At 38.3% G+C, this 20,971-nt stretch overlaps 1 protein-coding gene across 1 annotated transcript in view; it reads left to right on the top strand.

The window, feature by feature from the left end:
- Positions 1-20,971, top strand: part of csmd3b (CUB and Sushi multiple domains 3b) — a 484,809-nt gene that overhangs the window by 293,661 nt on the left and 170,177 nt on the right. Inside the window, 8 exon segments of the mRNA XM_051873165.1 lie at positions 1,086-1,412; positions 3,312-3,506; positions 3,994-4,132; positions 4,672-4,859; positions 6,573-6,761; positions 9,117-9,233; positions 9,881-10,096; positions 11,272-11,460. Coding sequence (XP_051729125.1) covers positions 1,086-1,412; positions 3,312-3,506; positions 3,994-4,132; positions 4,672-4,859; positions 6,573-6,761; positions 9,117-9,233; positions 9,881-10,096; positions 11,272-11,460 — 1,560 coding nt within the window.

Genomic DNA, 20,971 nt, shown 5'->3' with positions numbered 1-20,971 from the left:
TTGGAAATGTTTTTCCTGTCTTTGTTTGCTGCTCTAACAGCAGTTTTATACTGTAGCATTTTCAGCGTTTATCAGGACGACTATGCTAAATAAGTTTGAATTTACTTCAGCATTAATTTGAATGTAGTATATAATTTAACAGCTGGAATGACGGCTACATTCGTTTAGTGTTTGCGTGCGTCTCGAAAGTTATAAATAAAGCCACAAAAGTTCATGGAGCGAACTTTTCAATCATTTAGATGGATGATGCATGGGAAACTCTGACCAATAAGAGGACAGTTGTACACGCATGTGAATTGCATTAACACATTTTGGTACACTTTGACCTTGTGAAAGCGAACCAAACCAAGAAGAAAATGCAACATTGTAACAAATTAAGTCCCTGTTTTGGTGTGAAAACGCCTTAAGGTGCTATTAAAATAACACAGCAAACAAGGGGGTGGGACTACCTGTTAGCTGACCAATGGCAGGCATGGAAAGTGTGTTTGAAAGCAGTCATTATTTTTGACACTAGTGGCACAGAAATCACACACACACACTTCACCTTTAAACATTTTTCAGCCAAATGTTCATGTTCCATAAAAATTTTCATATGACTGGATTTTATTAACTTACCTGTCTTTGCCTTTTCTTCAGAATGAATGCAGAGATCTCTGAGGCAGCTAAAATAATTGGCTTATATATACAGCCAACCTGGAAACTTCTTCAGCTGCACTGACATCTGCTATATTTTGATATTTCACCTGTAGGATCTTTGCTGAAAAAGTGCATAGCTGAAATTTCTCAATGTTTAATTGGAAGATTGAACAAATCAGCTCTATTTATAGCCTGAAGTCTATTTATGTCATAAATGCAGTTTGTCAGAACCTAATCAACAGCAGAGTGACAGTCTCCATATGGCATATTAAACACGTACACATGGCTAAGCTCTGTATTATTACACTGATGCATGATGTGGCATGTTTTTATATGTTGCCGGGTGCTTTTTTTGTCATTATGGAAGAGAGAAAAAACATTATAACATGAACATAGCTGCATTAATCTTTAGTTTAAATTAATAGCTATTTTATTCTATTCTATTCTAGTTCCCTGTCTTTCGAACTTCACTGCTCCCATGGGCACGGTTCTCTCTCCGGATTACCCAGAGGGCTATGGGAACAACCTTAACTGTGTGTGGCTGATCCTATCAGAGCCCGGCAGCCGTATCCACCTGGCTTTCAATGACTTTGACCTAGAGGCTCCATACGACATCCTGACCGTGAAGGATGGAGAGATGCTAGACTCGTCTGTGCTTGGCCGTTTCACTGGGGCGGAGGTGCCGTCCCACCTCACCAGCAACAGCAACATTCTCCGGCTGGAGTTCCAGGCTGACCACTCCATGTCAGGCAGAGGTTTCAACATCACCTACACCAGTGCGTGAACCACCTTTGAATGGGTTTCTAATCTGCATTATGTCTGCATGGACCATTTGTTAAGCATATATGAAGCATGAATTCTGCAATGCAATGTTCATTTTAAGCATGTGTGTTGTGTATCAAAGTCTACTGATAGCAGTTACTGCTTTTTCTTAACAGGTAATGATATCATCTTACACTCTAAAAAAAGCTGGGTTAAAAGCAACCCAAGTTGGGTTGAAAATGGACAAACCCAGCGATTGGGTTGTTTTAACCCAGTGGCTGGGTTAATTGTGCTGGGCAGTTTTATTGAACTCAACTATTGTTTAAAATGACTATATGTCTGGCTTAAAATGAACCAAAAAGAGGTTGGAAATTAAAAATCAGACACATAATTACTAGAGGCAACAATAATAATCAAAAGGTGAACATTTATTAATAAGTAATTTTATAAATGTTTATTTTTTCATTATTATTCATTAAACTTATTAATAAATGTTCATTTACTAAACACATTAATAAATGTTCATTTCCAACATATTTTGGGTTCATTTTAATCCAGCCATATAATAATTTTTAAACAATAGTTGGGTTAAATAAAACTACCCAGCAGGTTGGGCAAACATTTAACCCAACCGCTGGGTTTGTCCGTTTTCAACCCAACTTGGGTTGTTTTTAACCCAGCATTTTTTAGAGTGTATATAAGAATAATTAGTTTTTACAGTTATAATTTGCCATATTGAGAGAAATTCTATTTTTATATATTTAGTATTTATATTTTTTTTGTCCTTTTTTATGAAAATATCCTTTATATTTAGTTAATATTATATTTAGTATTATTTTTATATATTTAATATTATATTTAGAAAATATTATAAATATTATATATATATATATATATATATATATATATATATATATATATATGTGTGTGTGTGTATATATGTGTATATATATATACAATATAATATAATATATATTATAATGTTATATTTAGAAAATATTAAATATATAAAATAATTCTAAATATAATATTAACTCAAATATCTATTTATATTTTGTATAGTAATTTTATTGACAAGATTAACACTCAAGAAACAATATTCATTGCATTTGTGAAAAGATGTCTGTTTACAGCAACTTCCAGGCGTGTCAAATGCAAATACATTTCTTCATCTTTCTATCAAGCGTGCCAAATCTCCCTTCCGCACCTCAGTAGCACATACATGACTTTAATTTACACAATGACTTCTTGATGGTCTTTTTTAAAGGAGATGTGAAATGTCACGATAATCCATCAAAGTCCTCAGAGTGGACATCAGTTTGCATGCATATTAGGTACGCTACAGTAGCCGTTACTGCTGAACGCTAATATCGAGTTCTTTAACAGACTGACACCTAACTGTTGTCTGTTGAGAGCTGTCAGAGCTGTGATGGAGCACAGTTAAATCTGTATTCATTCTGACAAACGTCATGTCCTTCTTGTAGGCCTTTCCTGTCACTAGACATCCATCAGACACTCAGGGTGTTGTGGGGACAGCCGCTTTCTTGGCCAGTCGCCTTGGGCCTCCATATATGCTTCATGGAGTTATGATAAAAACAGCTGGAAGGTCAATAACACTAAAACTGATAAACAGAGCCTCGAGTGGAAACCTGTCCTACAAACTACCACAAATCCTCATTCTTTTGAGTGGAGGCGAAATTGAAGAGCACGACTTGAGATGGAGTGTCTTTCAAACTTCTCCACTTCCTAAAGAACATCGTTTCAAACTTCCAGTTGTTAAATTGATACATATTTTTTGTTAGTGGCACTGAGGTGTCAGAAATACTTTGACTACCCAAAGAAAACTATGGCGAAAGACTGTTCATGACACTTCCAAATTCCAGACTACCATCTTATGTCATTCAATCTTACAGCATTTGGCCATAATGAGTGTCCGGATCCAGGAGTCCCCCTGAACGCCAGACGTTTCGGTGACAGTTTCCAGCTGGGCAGCTCCATCTCGATCATCTGCGAGGACGGCTTCATTAAGACCCAGGGAGCAGAAACCATCACTTGTGAGCTGAACGGTGGGAAGGTGATGTGGAGCGGCCCCATCCCAAAGTGTGAAGGTATTTATTAGGCCCTGATGCCACCAGAAGTGGACTGTAGTCCTGAATAAGTGCACAGTTCTGCCTACTTTTCTATGTGACTGTAAATAGAATAGACAGTCACCTGTGGGTCACAGAGACGAGGGTTAATAGGGCATGTAAACCGGAGGGCATGTGGTGGTGAGCAGCCTGTCATCTGTCGTTAAAATCCTTGTCAATCCCTCGTATTTTGCTCAGCATGTTTCTAATTATGCTGTAACACTATTCATATGGTCAGAGGAAAAGAGTGACAGACTAACGGTGTCACCCACTAGCCGTTGTAACACATTACTGTAGGTTTTGGAGGATTGTAAATATGTAAAGTGGGGTATATTGTACAGCCAACTGGTCTTGGTATTATTTATCAGTTCTACAGTCTTTATTACAGATACATGTGATCATGCATAACATCTTTATAAATACAGTGAGGTTGTATCAGTCCTTTGTTAACCCTCTGTTCTTTCTACAGCTCCCTGTGGAGGCCATTTTTCAGCTCCTAGTGGAGTTATTTTATCTCCTGGGTGGCCCGGTTACTACAAAGACTCACTCAACTGTGAGTGGGTCATAGAGGCTGAACCGGGACGCTCCATCAAAATCACATTTGAGAAGTATGCTTTTTTAATTTGAATAGATATTGTTGCTTTGGTACGTGTGTCTATTTAGTGATTCAGGAAAAATTAAATTTTTATTCAGCAAGGATGCACTAAATTGATCAAAAGTGACAGTAAAGACATTTACAATGTTACGAAAGATGTCTATTTCAAATAAATGCTGTTCTATTTAAGTTTTTTTTTTTACTGTTTTCAACATTGATGATAATAATGTTTATATATTTTTTAATTTTGAGCAGCAAATCAAACTTTTAGAATGATTTCTGAAGGATCATGTGACACTGAAGACTGGAGTAATGATGCTGAAAATTCAGCTTCGCATCACAGGAATAAATTACATTTTAAAATATATTCACATAGAAAACAGTTGTTTTAAATTATAATAATATTTCACAATATTACTGTTTTTACTGTATCTTTGTTCAAATTATTGCAGCCTTGGTGAGCAGATGAGCTTCTGAACAGTAGTGCACAAAAATCTACATTTCTGTCATTGTCTGCAAAGACATTTAATTATTCTCTATTTCTCCAACCAGATTTCAGACAGAGTTGAATTGCGATTTGCTGGAGCTTCACGATGGACCCAATCTTCTCTCTCCTCTGATTGGCTCGTTCAACGGTACCCAGGTGCCTCAGTTCCTATTCAGCAGCGGCAACCACCTGTACATGCTTTTCACCACTGACAACAGCCGCTCAAACAGTGGCTTCAAGATCCTGTATGAAAGTAAGTGTACAGTAAACTTTCCACAGTTTCAGAACTTGCCATTTGGAAGTTAACTGTGAAGTATGTAGTTTCTGCGACACTAGTGGCACCTAGCGGAATTATAAAAGTAAAGCATATTTTCAAACCTTTGAAGGTCTAAATGCAGCAAATTTTGTCTTACATTTCTATACCCGAAGCTAAATCTCTTTTCCCATGTAACGTCAGTCATGGTCCCACAGTAGCTAAACACCTTCTGGCTCTGCCTGCTACAGTAGCCACGCCCCAAATTCGCTGTCTGTTACAGTAGCCACGCCTCAAACTCTCTGTCTGTTACAGTAGTCACTCCCCAGACTCTCCATCGGATACAGTAGCCACTCCCCAAACTTTCCATCTGTTACAGTAGCCACACCCCATACTCTCCGTCTGTTACAATAGCCACACCCCAAACTCGCCATCTGTTACAGTAGCCACGCCTCAAACTCTCCATCTGTTAGAGTAGCCACTCCCCAAACTCTCCATCTGCTACAGTAGCCACTGCCCAAACTCTCCGTCTGTTAGAGTAGCCACTCCCCAAACTTTCCATCTGTTACAGTAGCCACATCCCATACTCTCTGTCTGTTACAGTAGCCACGCCCCAAACTCGCCACCTGCTACAGTAGCCACTCCCCAAACTCTCCATTGGATACAGTAGTCACTCCCCAGACTCTCCATCGGATACAGTAGCCACTCCCCAAACTTTCCATCTGTTACAGTAGCCACACCCCATACTCTCCGTCTGTTACAATAGCCACACCCCAAACTCGCCATCTGTTACAGTAGCCACGCCTCAAACTCTCCATCTGTTACAGTAGCCACTCCCCAAACTCTCCATCTGCTACAGTAGCCACTGCCCAAACTCTCCGTCTGTTAGAGTAGCCACGCCCCAAACTTTCCATCTGTTACAGTAGCCACATCCCATACTCTCTGTCTGTTACAGTAGCCACGCCCCAAACTCGCCACCTGCTACAGTAGCCACTCCCCAAACTCTCCATTGGATACAGTAGCCACACCCCAAACTCTCCATCGGATACAGTAGCCACACTCCAAACTCTTCATCTGTTACAGTAGCCACACCCCATACTCTCTGTCTGTTACAGTAGCCACGCCCAAACTTTCCATCTGTTACAGTAGCCACACTCCATACTCTCCGTCTGTTACAGTAGCCACGCCCCAAACTCTCCATCTGTTACAGTAGCCACTCCCCAAACTCTCCATCGGATACAGTAGCCACACCCCAAACTCTCCGTCTGTTACAGTAGCCACGCCCCAAACTCTCCATCGGATACAGTAGCCACACCCCAAACTTTCCATCTGTTACAGTAGCCACACCCCATACTCTCCGTCTGTTACAGTAGCCACGCCCCAAACTTTCCATTGGATACAGTAGCCACGCCCCAAACTCATGCTATTGGTTGAGTTGGAAAGAGATTGACAGATGTGAGCGAACAGCTCTCAATGTTTTGATGTTGCCTGGGAGGCTCAATGCTTGCACTTTTGGGGGAGATAAACCAGTGAATGGCGTTCTAATAGTAGTCAGTGAACAATAAACTGGGTTAAGAGAATGTATTTTAACATTAAAAATCTTGCATACTTCACTTTTAACCCCTTTTTGTTATTATAGAGCACCATTATAGGGCAGAAAGATGCTCTTAAAATACAAAGTTTTGTAAACTTCATATGCCTGACTATTCCTAGGTGTAACAATAGATGCCTACTCCTGCCTGGATCCAGGGATTCCGGTCAACGGTCTTCGTTACGGTCAGGATTTCTCCATCGGCTCCACCGTGTCTTTTGGCTGCGACTCAGGATATCGCCTCAGCCATGAAGAGCCATTGGTTTGTGAAAAGAACCACTGGTGGAGCCACCCACTACCCACCTGTGACGGTTGGTCTCCTGAGACATTCGTAGTAAAAAAAAAAAAAAAGGCACTGTGAATCCTTGTGGCTTTACTGATCAGTGAAACTGTTCGTAAAGGAAAAAAGGTGGCGTGTCAATTTACATCTTGAATAAAAAAGGTTCAGAGTCAGTGACAGAGAGGCCTTAATAGACCGTATTACTAAAGCAGGACAGTGCTAAACAGCAGGCTTGTGCTGGCAACGAAACCTCCACTGAACGCTGGATGAAAGACGTTACCTATGTCTTGCCCTGTCAGAGCTTCTTAGGCCGCCTGTCCTTCGGCTATTTGATTACATTCTTTCGCTTTCCCTTCTCTAAGGCTGCTAAACTGAAACAATGTGATTCAATGCAAGGCCATTAGCCCGTCGCTGAGGAGGACTCTGAGAGGCAATTTGCTGTGAAGGCTGCTTTAGCTGATAGGAACTGATGCGCTCACCAGATTAGACATCCAGGGGCACTTTTTACTGCGCAGTCATCTCACTTCCATGGGCTCTAAATGCAGCATACATTAGAGGCATGCACCTGCCTGCACTGCTGTCTGAGGTAACGGGTCTGTGGATACTGTAGATGCTTCCTCCACTGAGCACCATGCAGTGTTTGTTTAAGAAAGAAGTGCATGGTCACTGATACAAATAGAGCATGCAGTGTATGAGGTGAGGGAGGGGTGAAGTTTCCGACTATAAGTTTCAGACTGTATTTTTATGATGGATGGATGGAACTATGCAAGGCATATTTACTTTATGAAAGCTATGCATTGAATAGAGTTACATCTAAAAAAGGGCGTTTGACTCCCTTTCGCTCAGGTCTGATTTTAAGATTTTGATAAGCTTTTTCACTAAAATTTGTAATGGAAGGAATTGAATTGGTACTATAGTAGAAAAGTCTTTCCAATTATGGTCTCAGATTTTTGGATCCCACTGGATTGTCATGGATACATATACATTACCATTCAAACATTCGCAATGTTTGAATGTGCAATGATATTACGCAGCGTCTCTCACACATGTCTCCATGGTTACAAGGCACGCTCCCTGTGCAAGCAGGGGGTCACAGGCGCTGCGTAATATCATTGCGCCTGCTGCACCCATGGTACGACAGCAAAGTTCCTTGATTATTACGCCGGAATGAGAGTATAGTTCCTAGCCATATCAGCCTAGAAAATCACTTTTCATTTTCTGTCAGTCTTAGTACACGATGTAACTACAGAAGAGTCAAGTTTTAAATAGGAAAAATATTGAAACTCTTTGGTCATTTTTTAACGAGATGCTAACGGTCTAATCGGATTCAATGAACTATGCTAAGCTATGCTAAAAGTGGTACCGCCAGACCCGGAGATCGGCTGAATGGATTCGAAAACGATAAAACTCAACTGTTTAACTCTAGGGGAGTTGGAAAATGAGCCTGTTTTCAAAAAAAGTGGAGTGTCCCTTTAACCCAACCGCTGGGTTTGTCCATTTTCAACCCAACTTGGGTTGTTTTTAATCCAGCATTTTTTGGATTGTAGAATTAAACTGAGGATTTAAATACACAGGAGAAAACTAACTGAACAAGAAACAGGTGCACAAAGAAATCCATAACCATGACAACAAATAAGGACATGTGCTGCGTCCTAATAACACGTGACATTCTACTTGAAGCTGTTCACGTCCTCGTCCTGGGAATTATGCGTTTCTATGGCAATACTATCAACACCCAAATGAATCTGCAGTGGTCAGGTGGTACAAGTATTCCCAGTTTACAAGCTGTAAATACAAGTTCTACAAAGACGTGAACGCTTTTTTCAAGTTGGAATCTCGTAATTACGACATGCCGTGAACGCACCTATGAACACATGGAACTGAAATTAACGTGACAAATATGGAAGGGAAGCTAACAGACCAAAACAAAACAGAAACAGACTCTAACCCTGACATTTTCCTGCTCAAGGAACATTTCTTATTATTATAAATGTTGAAAACAGTTGTGCTGCTTTTGTGGAAATCTGATACATTTTTTTCAGGATTTAATGAATAGAAAGTTCAATTAATTTGAAATAGAAATCTTTTTGTAACATTATAAATGCCTGTCTTTTTTTGATCAATTTAAATGTATCCTTGCTGAATAAAAGTATTAATTTCTTTCACACTGACCCCAAACTCTTGAACAGTAGTGTGTGCAAGTGCTTAAGAGCCACTAGGAACCAAGATGCAGATGTTAATTAATCTTTGACATGTTAGCTGATAAGCCCAGGATACAAGCTGATAGAAGAGTGAAATCCTTTATGGTTGTGTAGTTCCATTTGCATATATTGAATGTAAGTGAAAGATCTGTTTAAGTAAGTACTTTACTCCCTCTGCCCTGTAGCGCTCTGTGGGGGTGATGTTCGAGGACCGGGAGGCACCATCCTTTCCCCTGGATACCCTGAGGTCTATCCCAGCTCCCTTAACTGCACCTGGACTGTGGAGGTCAGCCATGGCAAAGGTAAAACAGCAACTGATATATCTTACCTACAGTTTGTCTCTGACTTATTGAAACTTACATAAACATTCATTTTGATATGCCAGATACTGCAGTACGAATTGATAATATGGTGAAAAGCAAGCTCCACGAGTCCATCACATAGTCTAGCTAAAGTCAGCAGTAGGTACAAACCGTCATGAATACAGATTTAGGTACTCGTCCGTGCCCTACTCTCAAATATCATTATCCAACCTTTGAGTTCAGAATAATGAAAGTTCCTCTGAATTTTAATTTCCCATGGCTGCTAATGCATATCAATTTTGAAGGCCTTTATGTTTAGTGGACAGATCAGTTGGAACTAAAAATACAGTTTTCTCTTTCTGACACAAAGGCAAGAAAAGGGTCAGTATCCAAATTTTCTTTGTTCTACAGTACTTGACCTCAGTCAAGGGCTGTTGCTTAAATTCACAGGGCCTTCTCATGAGTAGGTTACACCCTTAGTAGGACCCCTTCCCTTGTATAATGAGGTTGACCCCAAATGCTTGACCATTCCTTTTATTCTTCTCTTTTTTGTCCATTGTTCTTCCTGCTCCAGTCAGAAGTTGACCAGAAACTTGAACCATATTATTAGTTGCTTCATTTGTGCATTGGTTTTGTTTCCCCAATAGGCGTTCAGTTCACCTTTAACACCTTCCACCTGGAAGATCATCATGACTATCTGCTCATCACTGAGAATGGGAGCTTTGTTCAGCCACTCGCCCGCCTCACAGGCGCAGAACTGCCCTCGCCCATCAATGCGGGTCTCTATGGCAACTTCAAGGCCCAGCTCCGCTTCATATCTGACTTTTCCATCTCCTACGAAGGTTTCAACATCACATTTTCAGGTGAGGGGCGTCCTGGAGAACAGGGACACAGGGACAGTAGTTGAGTCCTATATACAGGTTGTGCATCAAGCAGTGTTATTTTAGTTTTATTATTATTTTGAATCCGCTTTTATTTTTATATTTTTAGTTTTCATGTTAATTTTAGTTAAATATATATTAATGTTATGTGCTTTTGTCTTATATATATATATATATATATATATATATATATATATACAGTCAAACCAGAATTTATTTATACAGTTTATTCACTATAGTTTAAAAAAATGGTAATAAAATATGACAAGATCTCAGAGTTAAACTGTGTCAGAAAAAAATAATCTTAATTATGTCAGATAACACTTAAGCAAAACATGGTCGGGTCAAAGTGTCTGAATAATTTTTGGTTCCAAATTTTTATCAATTTTGCTGGTAGTCCACTGTATGAAGAATTTTTGGGTATAATATGTCACAGTTTGCTTTATTTTGTTATTCTCACTTACATAAATGAACTATAGTGTCCTGAACCCACTAGTAAAAATATATCAAAAATGTCTGAATAATTTTTGGTTTGACTGTGTATATATATATATATATATATATATATATATATATATATATTGCTGTTTAGGTTTAATTTATTTTTATTTCAGTTTTAATTTTAGATTTTATTTCTGGTTTTAATTTTAGTGCTTTAGATTAAAAATGATGTCCGTTTATTGCCAAGGCATCAACTAATATTTAAATTTTATTTTATTTCAGCTTTATTTCAATGAACAAAAATGTTTTAATAGTCTTAGTTTCAATTAACGATAATAACCCTGATATCAAGTATTTTATTAAGTATATATTAAGTACTTATTCTTCTGAATAAGATGCTTTTTAATGCTATCTTATAGTTTGTCAGAATATTTTTGTAAAACTCTAAGGATTAATGCTGAAACATCAGCTGATTGAAATGCCAATGGTGAATTTAATAAAAATAAAAACAAATAAAATTAAAATAAATAAAATATATGAAAATTAAAAAATGTAAAATAAAATTTATTTAAAAAAATAGAGATATAATTAAAATATAAACAAGAAACGCAAAAAGGAACAACTGACATGTTTTCATATATTTTCAAGTTCATTATGTTTACTCCTAATACACATTACTTAAAATTATGTATAATTTCAAATTCTGTTTCTCTCAGAATACAACTTGGAGCCGTGTGAGGATCCAGGAGTGCCACATTTTGGGCGGCGTAATGGTTACAGCTTTGGTATCGGAGATACACTCACCTTCTCTTGCAATATGGGCTACCGCCTGGAGGGAGCGCCAGAAATCATTTGCCTGGGAGGGGGTCGGCGCATGTGGAGCGCACCTCTGCCAAGGTGTGTTGGTACGTTGTCAGCTGTTTTCATTCATTTAAACTTTTATTCTCTTGATTCACTACCAAATGGTATGCCACATGACATATTGCTGATTCTAAAGAAAGATTATGCTGACGTTTTCACTTTGACTGTCGGCCCGATGACAGAAATGATGAACCTGCTTTTACGGAGGATAAATCAGAGGGCTTCAAACAATGAGTGGTTCAAAGGGACGGTTCACCTAAAAATGAAAAATCTGTCATTATGTCGATTCAAACGTGTATGAACTTGTATAACACACTTGTATGTTCTACCTGTGCATAGGGGAGAGTGGGGTAAGATGAGCCATTTTTTTTACTTATGTGGTCCTCAAGATAAGGGAAAATGAGGCAGAAGTACAATGAAAGTATTTAAAGTAATTTCAGGATGCTTCCTATTATTTTAAATGATCAGAATACATCTATGACAAAGGGTTCTAAAAATATGGCTTCTTATAAAAAAGTGTTCCTCTGGCTCAATTTACACCAGGTAAGGGGTAAGTTGATCCGAGTCAGTAGGTGGGTGTAAACTGACCATCTAACTGAATCTGAATCAAACCCATGTGAAATTTTAAAAACTAATTTAATAATCACATTTCCTTTTACAAGTATTTTTTGTTAAATTATTTTATAAATATTTCTTTTATTAAAGCTAACTTAAACAACATAAAACCAACCAAATGAAGTTGAAATTTCAGTATGTTTAATTGTTTGCATTTCTGAAACAATATGTTGAACACCAAAGATGTAACCTTCCTATAAACAGACTAAACAGAGAGTTTGTTGAGTAAAATTAAAGAAGAACTAAATAAGAATGAATAAATGTCACTGAAACTAATAAACATTTTAGTCAATAGGGTGCTTGACATGGTAGCTTTTCTGCAATGTCTATCATGTTAGGCCGTTAGAGACTACAGGTGGAAAGATATATGATTAAACATCCTCTGGTTCGTATCAGAGAAGGATTTGGCATACTTGTACACTGTTCCTATCAAATAAACTCGAAAATAAAGATAAACTAAACCAATTGCGTAAAATTACATTGAAATGACACCAGTTTATACTTCAGATTTAACTTAAATTCAATGCCTTATCGTGGGGTAAGTTAAAACGCTGTCTCAATTTACCCCACAGCATTTGGCTCACTTTGCCCCATAGTTGCCATTTTAGGAAAAGCTAGCTTACCAATTCAGAATAATATTTAGCTAAATGACTTGCATGGTTTTATACGTTGCTAAATTTACGAATATTCATCATAAATATTTTTAGACCTGGACAAATTTGCTTTGATGAAACAGCCATTACATCTGTTATGTTAAAATTTTACTTTGACAAGCCAAAAACAGTTTTTGAAGTAAATAAGCGACTTCCACCCCTCCCATGTGCTTCTCCTTTTCACAGTCTGGCAGAAATGATGGGTGGTTCTAAAATATATGGTCACATGACAATAAAATGGTACGGTTGCCAAGATACAGGGGGTGGGTCAACTTACCCACTGGCTCATCTTACCCCACTCTCCCCTATGTGAACAAACAATTCAAACTATTCAAACAGTGAACAAACAAGTGTGTTCTATGACAAAGATTGTTTCAGTCACTATGTATTTTCAGTAATGTTAAAATGGTGTAATATTTATTTATTTGATTATGTGCCTATGCATTTTGTGCAGTGCTCTTGCACAGAGACTCCGCCCACACGCTCTTCTGATTGGCTGAGATTTTTGATTGATTTTGTCCCGTCACATAGTCGTTCCGCATCTGTTGTGGACAGACAAACTACTTGTTGCTGGAGTCTTATCGCATCTGGTCAGGACACTGTGTGAGACTGTCAGCGTTTTTAAAGAGTCATACAGATTGACATGAAGCTGAGTAAGTGATGACATGATTTTGCATCAGTTTACTCCAGTATAACCATGGTCACTTTCTTTGGTTGGCTCGAAGTCGAGCCTGATTACGATAGAGTAATTGGTTCCTGCTGTTTCCCTGGAAACACACAGAGTCATCATGTTGCCGTGCAGAAGGGTCATGTTTCCATTTTGGTTCCCAGAGCTAATAAACTCCAGTACAGAAGCGGATTTCCACGCCAAACTTCCTTCACAGTCGCTTTCACAATTCAGCTTGGCTGGCTATACTGCCGAGAGCATTTGGAGTGATTTAGTAGCACTATTGTCATGTTTCAGTGTTTCTTGATTGTATCTCTCAGTGTATCTTGCTCACCGTTGTCAGTAAGTGACTCCTCGGCAATAAAGCATTCATCAGACGTAGACGGAGTGGGCTGAAGCGGCATCAATTGGAAGTTAGCCATGCATGTCACAAGACAGGGGCATAAACAAAATAGCAATTATAATAATGGAGAACTTTTGGAGGTTTGCTTGTGTCGCTGCACTTTTCTCTGGTCATGAGGGGTCACCGGCCATTTTTCACATTAATTGAAAAAAATAATAACTGCATTTATCATGGCTGTTTGTGTTCAGATTTATTTATTTATTTTTTTCTACTCTCAACCAGGAGGTTGTGTCCCCACAATATTCTCTTTAAGTCTTGCATTGTCCAGTGCCAGACAACAAATCACTTCTGGAAATACAGCATCACATCCGAACAAGGTTACATCCAGTGGTGGATTTAGCTGCCCACACAAAAAGAATTCGACAATTGCAATTTTTCTGTGCTCATTTGCACGTGTCACATTGTCGTGTCGGTTAGGACTGTCACAATATCATATTTTCAATACATGATTATACAGTAGTGGCCAAAAGGATTCACGATAACAATGTTATCACAATTTCTGTTGAACTTTTTAAAGACCCCCTGTGGTGAAAATCAAGTTTTTAATGTTGTTTATATGTCTATGTGGTGTTTTAATACAAACCATGTGCAAATTCTTAAGTCAGCACCATTGCTGAGTATTTTCTCTTTAAAACTGCAGTGAATCAAAGACAGTCTCAAAAACTCGGTTTGTTCTCTATATCACAAATATGTTGTAACCAATCCCCTCAACGCAGGTTGCGGGCTTTAGCATATCATTAACTATGCTGCGAAGCAGGGGAGTCTCAAGAGAAGCCAGGTTATCCTGGTATATTTTTCTGTTGATATGAAAAATCGGGTTCATTTAGCAATATAGCAGGTGAATTATGTATATGATGTACACCAATCAGGCATAACATTATGACCACTAACAGGTGAAGTGAATAACACTGATTATCTCTTCATCACGACACCTGCTAGTGGGATATATTAGGCAGCAAGTGAACATTTTGTCCTCAAAGTTGATGTGTTAGAAGCAGGAAAAATGGGCAAGCGTAAGGATTTGAGCGAGTTTGACAAGGGCCAAATTGTGATGGCTAGACGACTGGGTCAGAGCATCTCCAAAACTGCAGCTCTTGTGGGGTGTTCCCGGTCTGCAGTGGTCAGTATCTATCAAAAGTGGTCCAAGGAAGGAACAGTGCTGAACCGGCGACAGGGTCATGGGCGGCCAAGGCTCATTGATGCACGTGGGGATTGAAGGCTGACCCATGTGGTCCAATCCAACAGACAAGCTACTGTTTGCTCAAGAAGTTAATGCTGGTTCTGATAGAAAGGTGTCAGAATACACAGTGCATCGCAGTTTGTTGCGTATGGGGCTGCATAGCCGCAGACCAGTCAGGGTGCCCATGCTGACCCCTGTCCACCGCCGAGTGCGCCAACAGTGGACACGTGAGCATCAGAACTGGACCACGGAGCAATGGAAGAAGGTGGCCTGGTCTGATGAATCACGTTTTCTTTTACATCACGTGGATGGCCGGGTGCGTGTGCGTCGCTTACCTTGGGAACACATGGCACCAGCTGCACTATGGTAGGAAGGCATGTCGGCGGAGGCAGTGTGATGCTTTGGGCAATGTTCTGCTGGGAAACCTCGGGTCCTGCCATCCATGTGGATGTTACTTTGATACTAAGCATTGTTGTACATCCTTTCATGGAAACGGTATTCCCTGGTGGCTTTGGCCTCTTTCAGCAGGATAATGCATCCTGCCACAAAGCAAAAATGGTTCAGGAATGGTTTGAGGAGTACAACGAGTTTAAGGTTGTTGACTTGGCGTCTAAACTCCCCAGATCTCAATCCAATTGAGCATCTGTGGGATGTGTTAAGGGATAAGGGATAAAATGATTGACTACAGGGGGGACTTTAAACTCTTCTGATTAGCTGTGATTTTTTTATTGATATTGTCACGTCTCGTAGTCGTTTCATGTCTGGTGTGGACAGACAGCTTGTCGCTGGAATCCTATTGCATCGCGTCTGGTCAGGACATGGTGTCAGAAGTATAGGATGTAGAGGGTTCGCCAAGGGTGCCGTACAAGCTAGAACCGCCACTGGTTACTGCTTCTTGAGATTGCAAGCAGTGACTGTAACACCTGGAGGAGCTGAGGGTGTTTTTAGTTTTGGATTAAAACCTATACCTTCCACTTGAGGGGAGGTAGACAAAGGCAGTGTATTAATCAAAAACTCTTGACAGTAACACAGGCCTCAGCTTTCCCTACCATCCATCACAACTATTGATTTTACATTGCAAAAGAAAAAAATAAATGTTCTTTTTTTTAAAAAATAAAGACAAATGTGCCTTCTAGGCAACAATTAGGCCCAGGGGTTAGAATAAGCAAGTGTGTTAGACATGACATAGACATAAAATTCCCTCTGTCCAACTATCTGTTTGACCCGACGAGGAGAGTGTTCATTCATTTTTGCAATTGCATTTATTGAGACTGGTGGCACAGAAATTACACGTTTCAGCTTTAAACTTTTAAAGTTCTTCCAATTAGTTTTTCAACAGTAATCTCACAGATCTGTTCAAGGAGAAACACAACGCAGAACCACCGAGAGCGAGCCAGCTATTTTCCTCCTTGCCTTCTTTAATCTATTCCTCAAGATGAATCTTTGCACTGGTAAAGTCTCCTGCAGCCTCAGATCTTTCTCTTACAGTGCTATTAATCATATGCGGGTGACGTTTATGAGTTGAGCCAAGCCTGTTCATGGGTTGCAATAAGAATTACATTATCTGATCACACATTATGCTTTTTCTCATTCAGAGACCACAGGGCATCTTCTCTGACACATACTTACTGTTAACGTGAAGTTAATTGTTTAACTTGAGCGTTAACGCGTATTATGCGAGACAAGGTGCTGCTTTTGTATGGTTGAGATTATACTATGATAAATCAATATTACATCTCTATGTAAGCAGGCATTATGTTTGAGATGTTTAGCACCTTGGAATTTGCTAGTAAAGCATTAAAAGTTTTATAGTCAAGAATTGAATTAACATCAATGTCTATTTATACCACGGTCAGAAGTGATAGGTGTGATGGTCAAGATGTTTTGAAACATGAAGATATATCAGTATTTTTATGTAAACTCAGAAGAATGGGAATCTGCTCACAAAGGCTGTGTTTCAATTAAAGTCATAATGCACAGCGCTGTTTAATGAATGCAGAGATGATCACACGCTTCAAACAAACAGCCAAGGCTGAAATCCTCCGATGTTTTCAATTTAGTTTAATTGATTTGTATAGACCTTTTCACAATACAATTTGTTTCAAATAAGCTTTACTTAGAATGTTGCCTTGCAAACATTCTTACAACATAATGAGGAAAAACTCTTAAGTACATGAGGAAGAAACCTTGAGAGGAGCCAAGGGTTTTACAGGTTAACATGATCGCATCAGTCCCTGCTGCACCATTTGGTACCAAATAAAATCATTGACAGTGATTCAAAATTAGCTGTGTACTCTGAAATATATAGAACTATTAAAATTATGAAATTGACTTTTCTCCCCTGGATATTTTGGATATAAATGAATGTTTTCTGCCAGTTCAAGATGGTTGCTAGTCAAGGATGCAAGTAACCCAGTCATATGGTCTTAATTGTAATATTTACTACACTCTACTGTATATGGGTTCTATTTAGAACTCCAGGGTTCTCGATTGAATTTTAAAGAACACTTTATGCCAAAAAGATTCTATATAAGGAGAAATGTCTTAAATGATTGAATTATACTTTCATGTTTAACAGGTTATTTCAGATTTTCTAGTGATTAAGTATGTTTACGAACTGTTCAATTCATTACAAAATGTTTAAAATAAAAAAATGATTTAAAACAAAATGAATTAAAACTAAATCCATGACATGATCTCATGATGGAAACGGCCAACAGAACACTTTAAGCTTCTATATAGAACCTTTTTTTCTAAGAGTCTAATTTATTGTTTCAAAATACTACACTGTAAACCTTAATTTAATAATGAATTGGTTTGATTAGGGCAAACTCAAATTAAACAAATTAGTTCAGTCAAATTAACTTTTATGAGTATTTAGAACTTTCTTTTTCTTTTGAGTTCATGAAACTGACACATTTTAAGTAATCCGAATTGTTTCATTGTTTTAAGTTTTATGAACTTGTTTCTTTTAATTTAGACAAACTTAAATTTACCTGAAACTGGGCTGGGATTTCTATTTCCCAGCATACTTTGCCATGACACTCATAAGGGAGAATAAATGCTAAAATGAAGTGTTATATAATGTTTTTTGTACAAGGTTAATGTTAAATTGGGGATTTAGTAGTGTTTAATGCTTTGCTATCCCAATTTAAAAGAGTTTCTGTTAGGATTATTTGGTTACCATCATGGAGCACGTTGTACAAAATTGAAATCTGCCAGTTCTGCTTACTTAAATTTTGACTTTCTTAACTTAAAAAAAAAATTATGTAACTAATGACCTCAAATTTTTTGAGTTTTGCCAATTCGCGTTTACAGTGTATGAAGATTATGCCATATGCAGTAGGGGGGGCTGAACAGATGCTGTGCACATTCTTTGCTTCCATGATCACCAATGAACACATATTGCAAAAACTGTCCAGAGTAGCTCAACCCAAACACACTGTTTACCTCATAAAAATTATACTCTAGAATGTGTCAGATTGCTGATTTGCATGCTGGTACATATTCATCATAGCCAAAGGCACACATTGATAAATCATGTTCCGAGGGGAGTTGCAGCCCAGTCACATGACTCTCAGCATACGATGACATGCTTTATGAATGTATAATCGTCATATCAATTATTCATGTGAAACCATCCCTCATATCATTCGCAATTCATAATGTATTCTAAACTTTAATTGCAGCTGTGAAAAACGGTTCAATATGTTGATCCCGTCGATCTAGCTGGCAAAACTTTCACGACCGGCTCGTTTTCCACCATTTGTTCGTTCTTTTTTTCGCTGTAGAGGAGGGCTTTATCATTAGCATAGATATTAAATCTGTATTTTTAAGGCTTCTTTGTTGCAAGCTATATCTTACAGGGCACGTCTTGTACATTTTTAATGCATTCGGCTTCAGTGCTTCTATTGCAAATGCCAGGGAGAGACATTAACCGAATCCTCATGATTAAAGCACTGCTGGAGTTTTTCATTTGGAAATGGACTTCAACATCTTGTTCTGTCTCACTTGTAAAAAAGTTTTACCACAATAGATACGGCGATAACTGTGATATTAATATATATTTTTTTCCCCAAAATGGTTGATTGAAGATGCTCTTACACATATCATTAATTCTTAATGTTTTATCTGTAATTCATCTCTGTGTGTTTTGCAAAGCTGTGAGAGAGTGTGTATTTTCTTAAGAGAGTCAAAAGACAATTTGTGCTGTAAAAGAGATAAAAGCAGCTGCACTCCATCTAGAGAAAGGCTGTATATTGCTGATGGAAAGAAACACCTAAAACTTGCACAAATTGCTGTAGGACAAATCACAATGCTTACTGTGCAATTGGAGCTAACATACTAACTTGCCATGTATTCCCTATACCAAAGGTTTTAAATTATTTTATTTAGCAAAGAATTATATTATTGAATTGATAATTGTCATACGGTAGGTTATATATCACCTCAGAATTTGTGACCCAAATGGTATTTTATCTCGCTATACTAGAGCAATGCCAGGTGGTAGACAGAAAACTTCTGTGGAAAGTGTCCTTTGATCAAAAATGGTCCACAAGTCAACATCTTGTAATGGAGAACATACTGTAAAATTGTTGATATACTGTTGAGACTGAGAACAGCAGGACTATTCAAGACTATTCGGCAGAAAACAATCAATGACTGGTTTGGGAATGATGTGTTACAGAGGAGATACTGTACATGGTTTTGTTCTGAGCATTAAACAAACTCTGCAGACCATTTTATATTGATGTCTTCCTATGCTTCACCCAGCAGGGTTTTTAACTTTCTTACAGTGTCTTTCAATGTCAGTTACCTGTCTCCTCCTCCTCTCTTTTGTCTTTTCACTACAGCAGCCTCTTCCTCAGACTCTTCCTCTCATCTGTCCACAGAGAGCACAGCTCTCCTCTAATCAGTATAATTGGGTTACAATGCAGTTAGAGTGAACTTTAGGCCTATCAAGCTTATGGAAAATGTCAATATTGCTCCCTTTAATATTCTGTCGTCTGACAGTGGGATTGGGTAGCTGTGACATCACTTTTGTGTCGTGCTCCCTGAGGGGTTTAGAATGGCAAAATCTCATCTCGTGCCGCATTAAGCAGTTTGCTTTTAATTTAGGAGTAAAAGGATAACAAAGGGATTTCCGCTGATTATCATCGGGTACAAAAAAATGTCTCAGCCAAGCTTAATCCATCCTAGTGCTCCGTAAGGACAAGAAGAGGAATTATGAGGAAAGTGTGGATGGCAAGATCAATCGATCGATCGATCTATCTATCTATCTATCTATCTATCTATCTATCTATCTATCTATCTATCTATCTGTCTGTCTGTCTGTCTGTCTGTCTGTCTGTCTATCTATCATCTGTCTATCGTCTGTCTATCTATCGTCTGTCTGTCTGTCTATCTATCTATCTATCTATCTATCTATCTATCTATCTATCTGTTTGTCTATCTATCTATCTATCTATCTGTCTGTCTGTCTGTCTATCTATCATCTGTCTATCGTCTGTCTATCTATCGTCTGTCTGTCTATCTATCTATCTATCTATCTATCTGTTTGTCTATCTATCTATCTATCTATCTATCTATCTATCTATCTATCTATCTGTCTGTCTGTCTGTCTGTCTATCTATCATCTGTCTGTCATCTATCTATCTATCTATCTATCTGTCTGTCTGTCTGTCTGTCTGTCTGTTTGTCTGTCTATCTATCTATCTATCATCTGTCTATCGTCTGTCTATCTATCGTCTGTCTGTCTATCTATCTATCTATCTGTCTGTCTGTCTGTCTGTTTGTCTCTATCTATCTATCTATCTATCTATCTATCTATCTATCTGTCTGTCTGTCTGTCTATCTATCATCTGTCTGTCATCTATCTACTATTTGCATAAGTAGATAAAAATTTACTTATTGCATATTTGCATAAGTAGATAAAAAAATAGGTGTTTTCATTGAGGCTCACTCCTGTTTGTGCTATAGGGTGACCTTTCTACGTGATAAGTCCACCTCAGAAAAATGTGAAGAACATGAGTATTTA

The sequence above is a fragment of the Ctenopharyngodon idella genome, chromosome 19 (assembly GCF_019924925.1).
Source record: "Ctenopharyngodon idella isolate HZGC_01 chromosome 19, HZGC01, whole genome shotgun sequence".
NCBI lineage: Eukaryota > Metazoa > Chordata > Actinopteri > Cypriniformes > Xenocyprididae > Ctenopharyngodon > Ctenopharyngodon idella.
The sequence above is the reverse complement of the archived record's forward strand: the minus strand, read 5'-3'. Positions and strand labels throughout refer to the sequence as shown.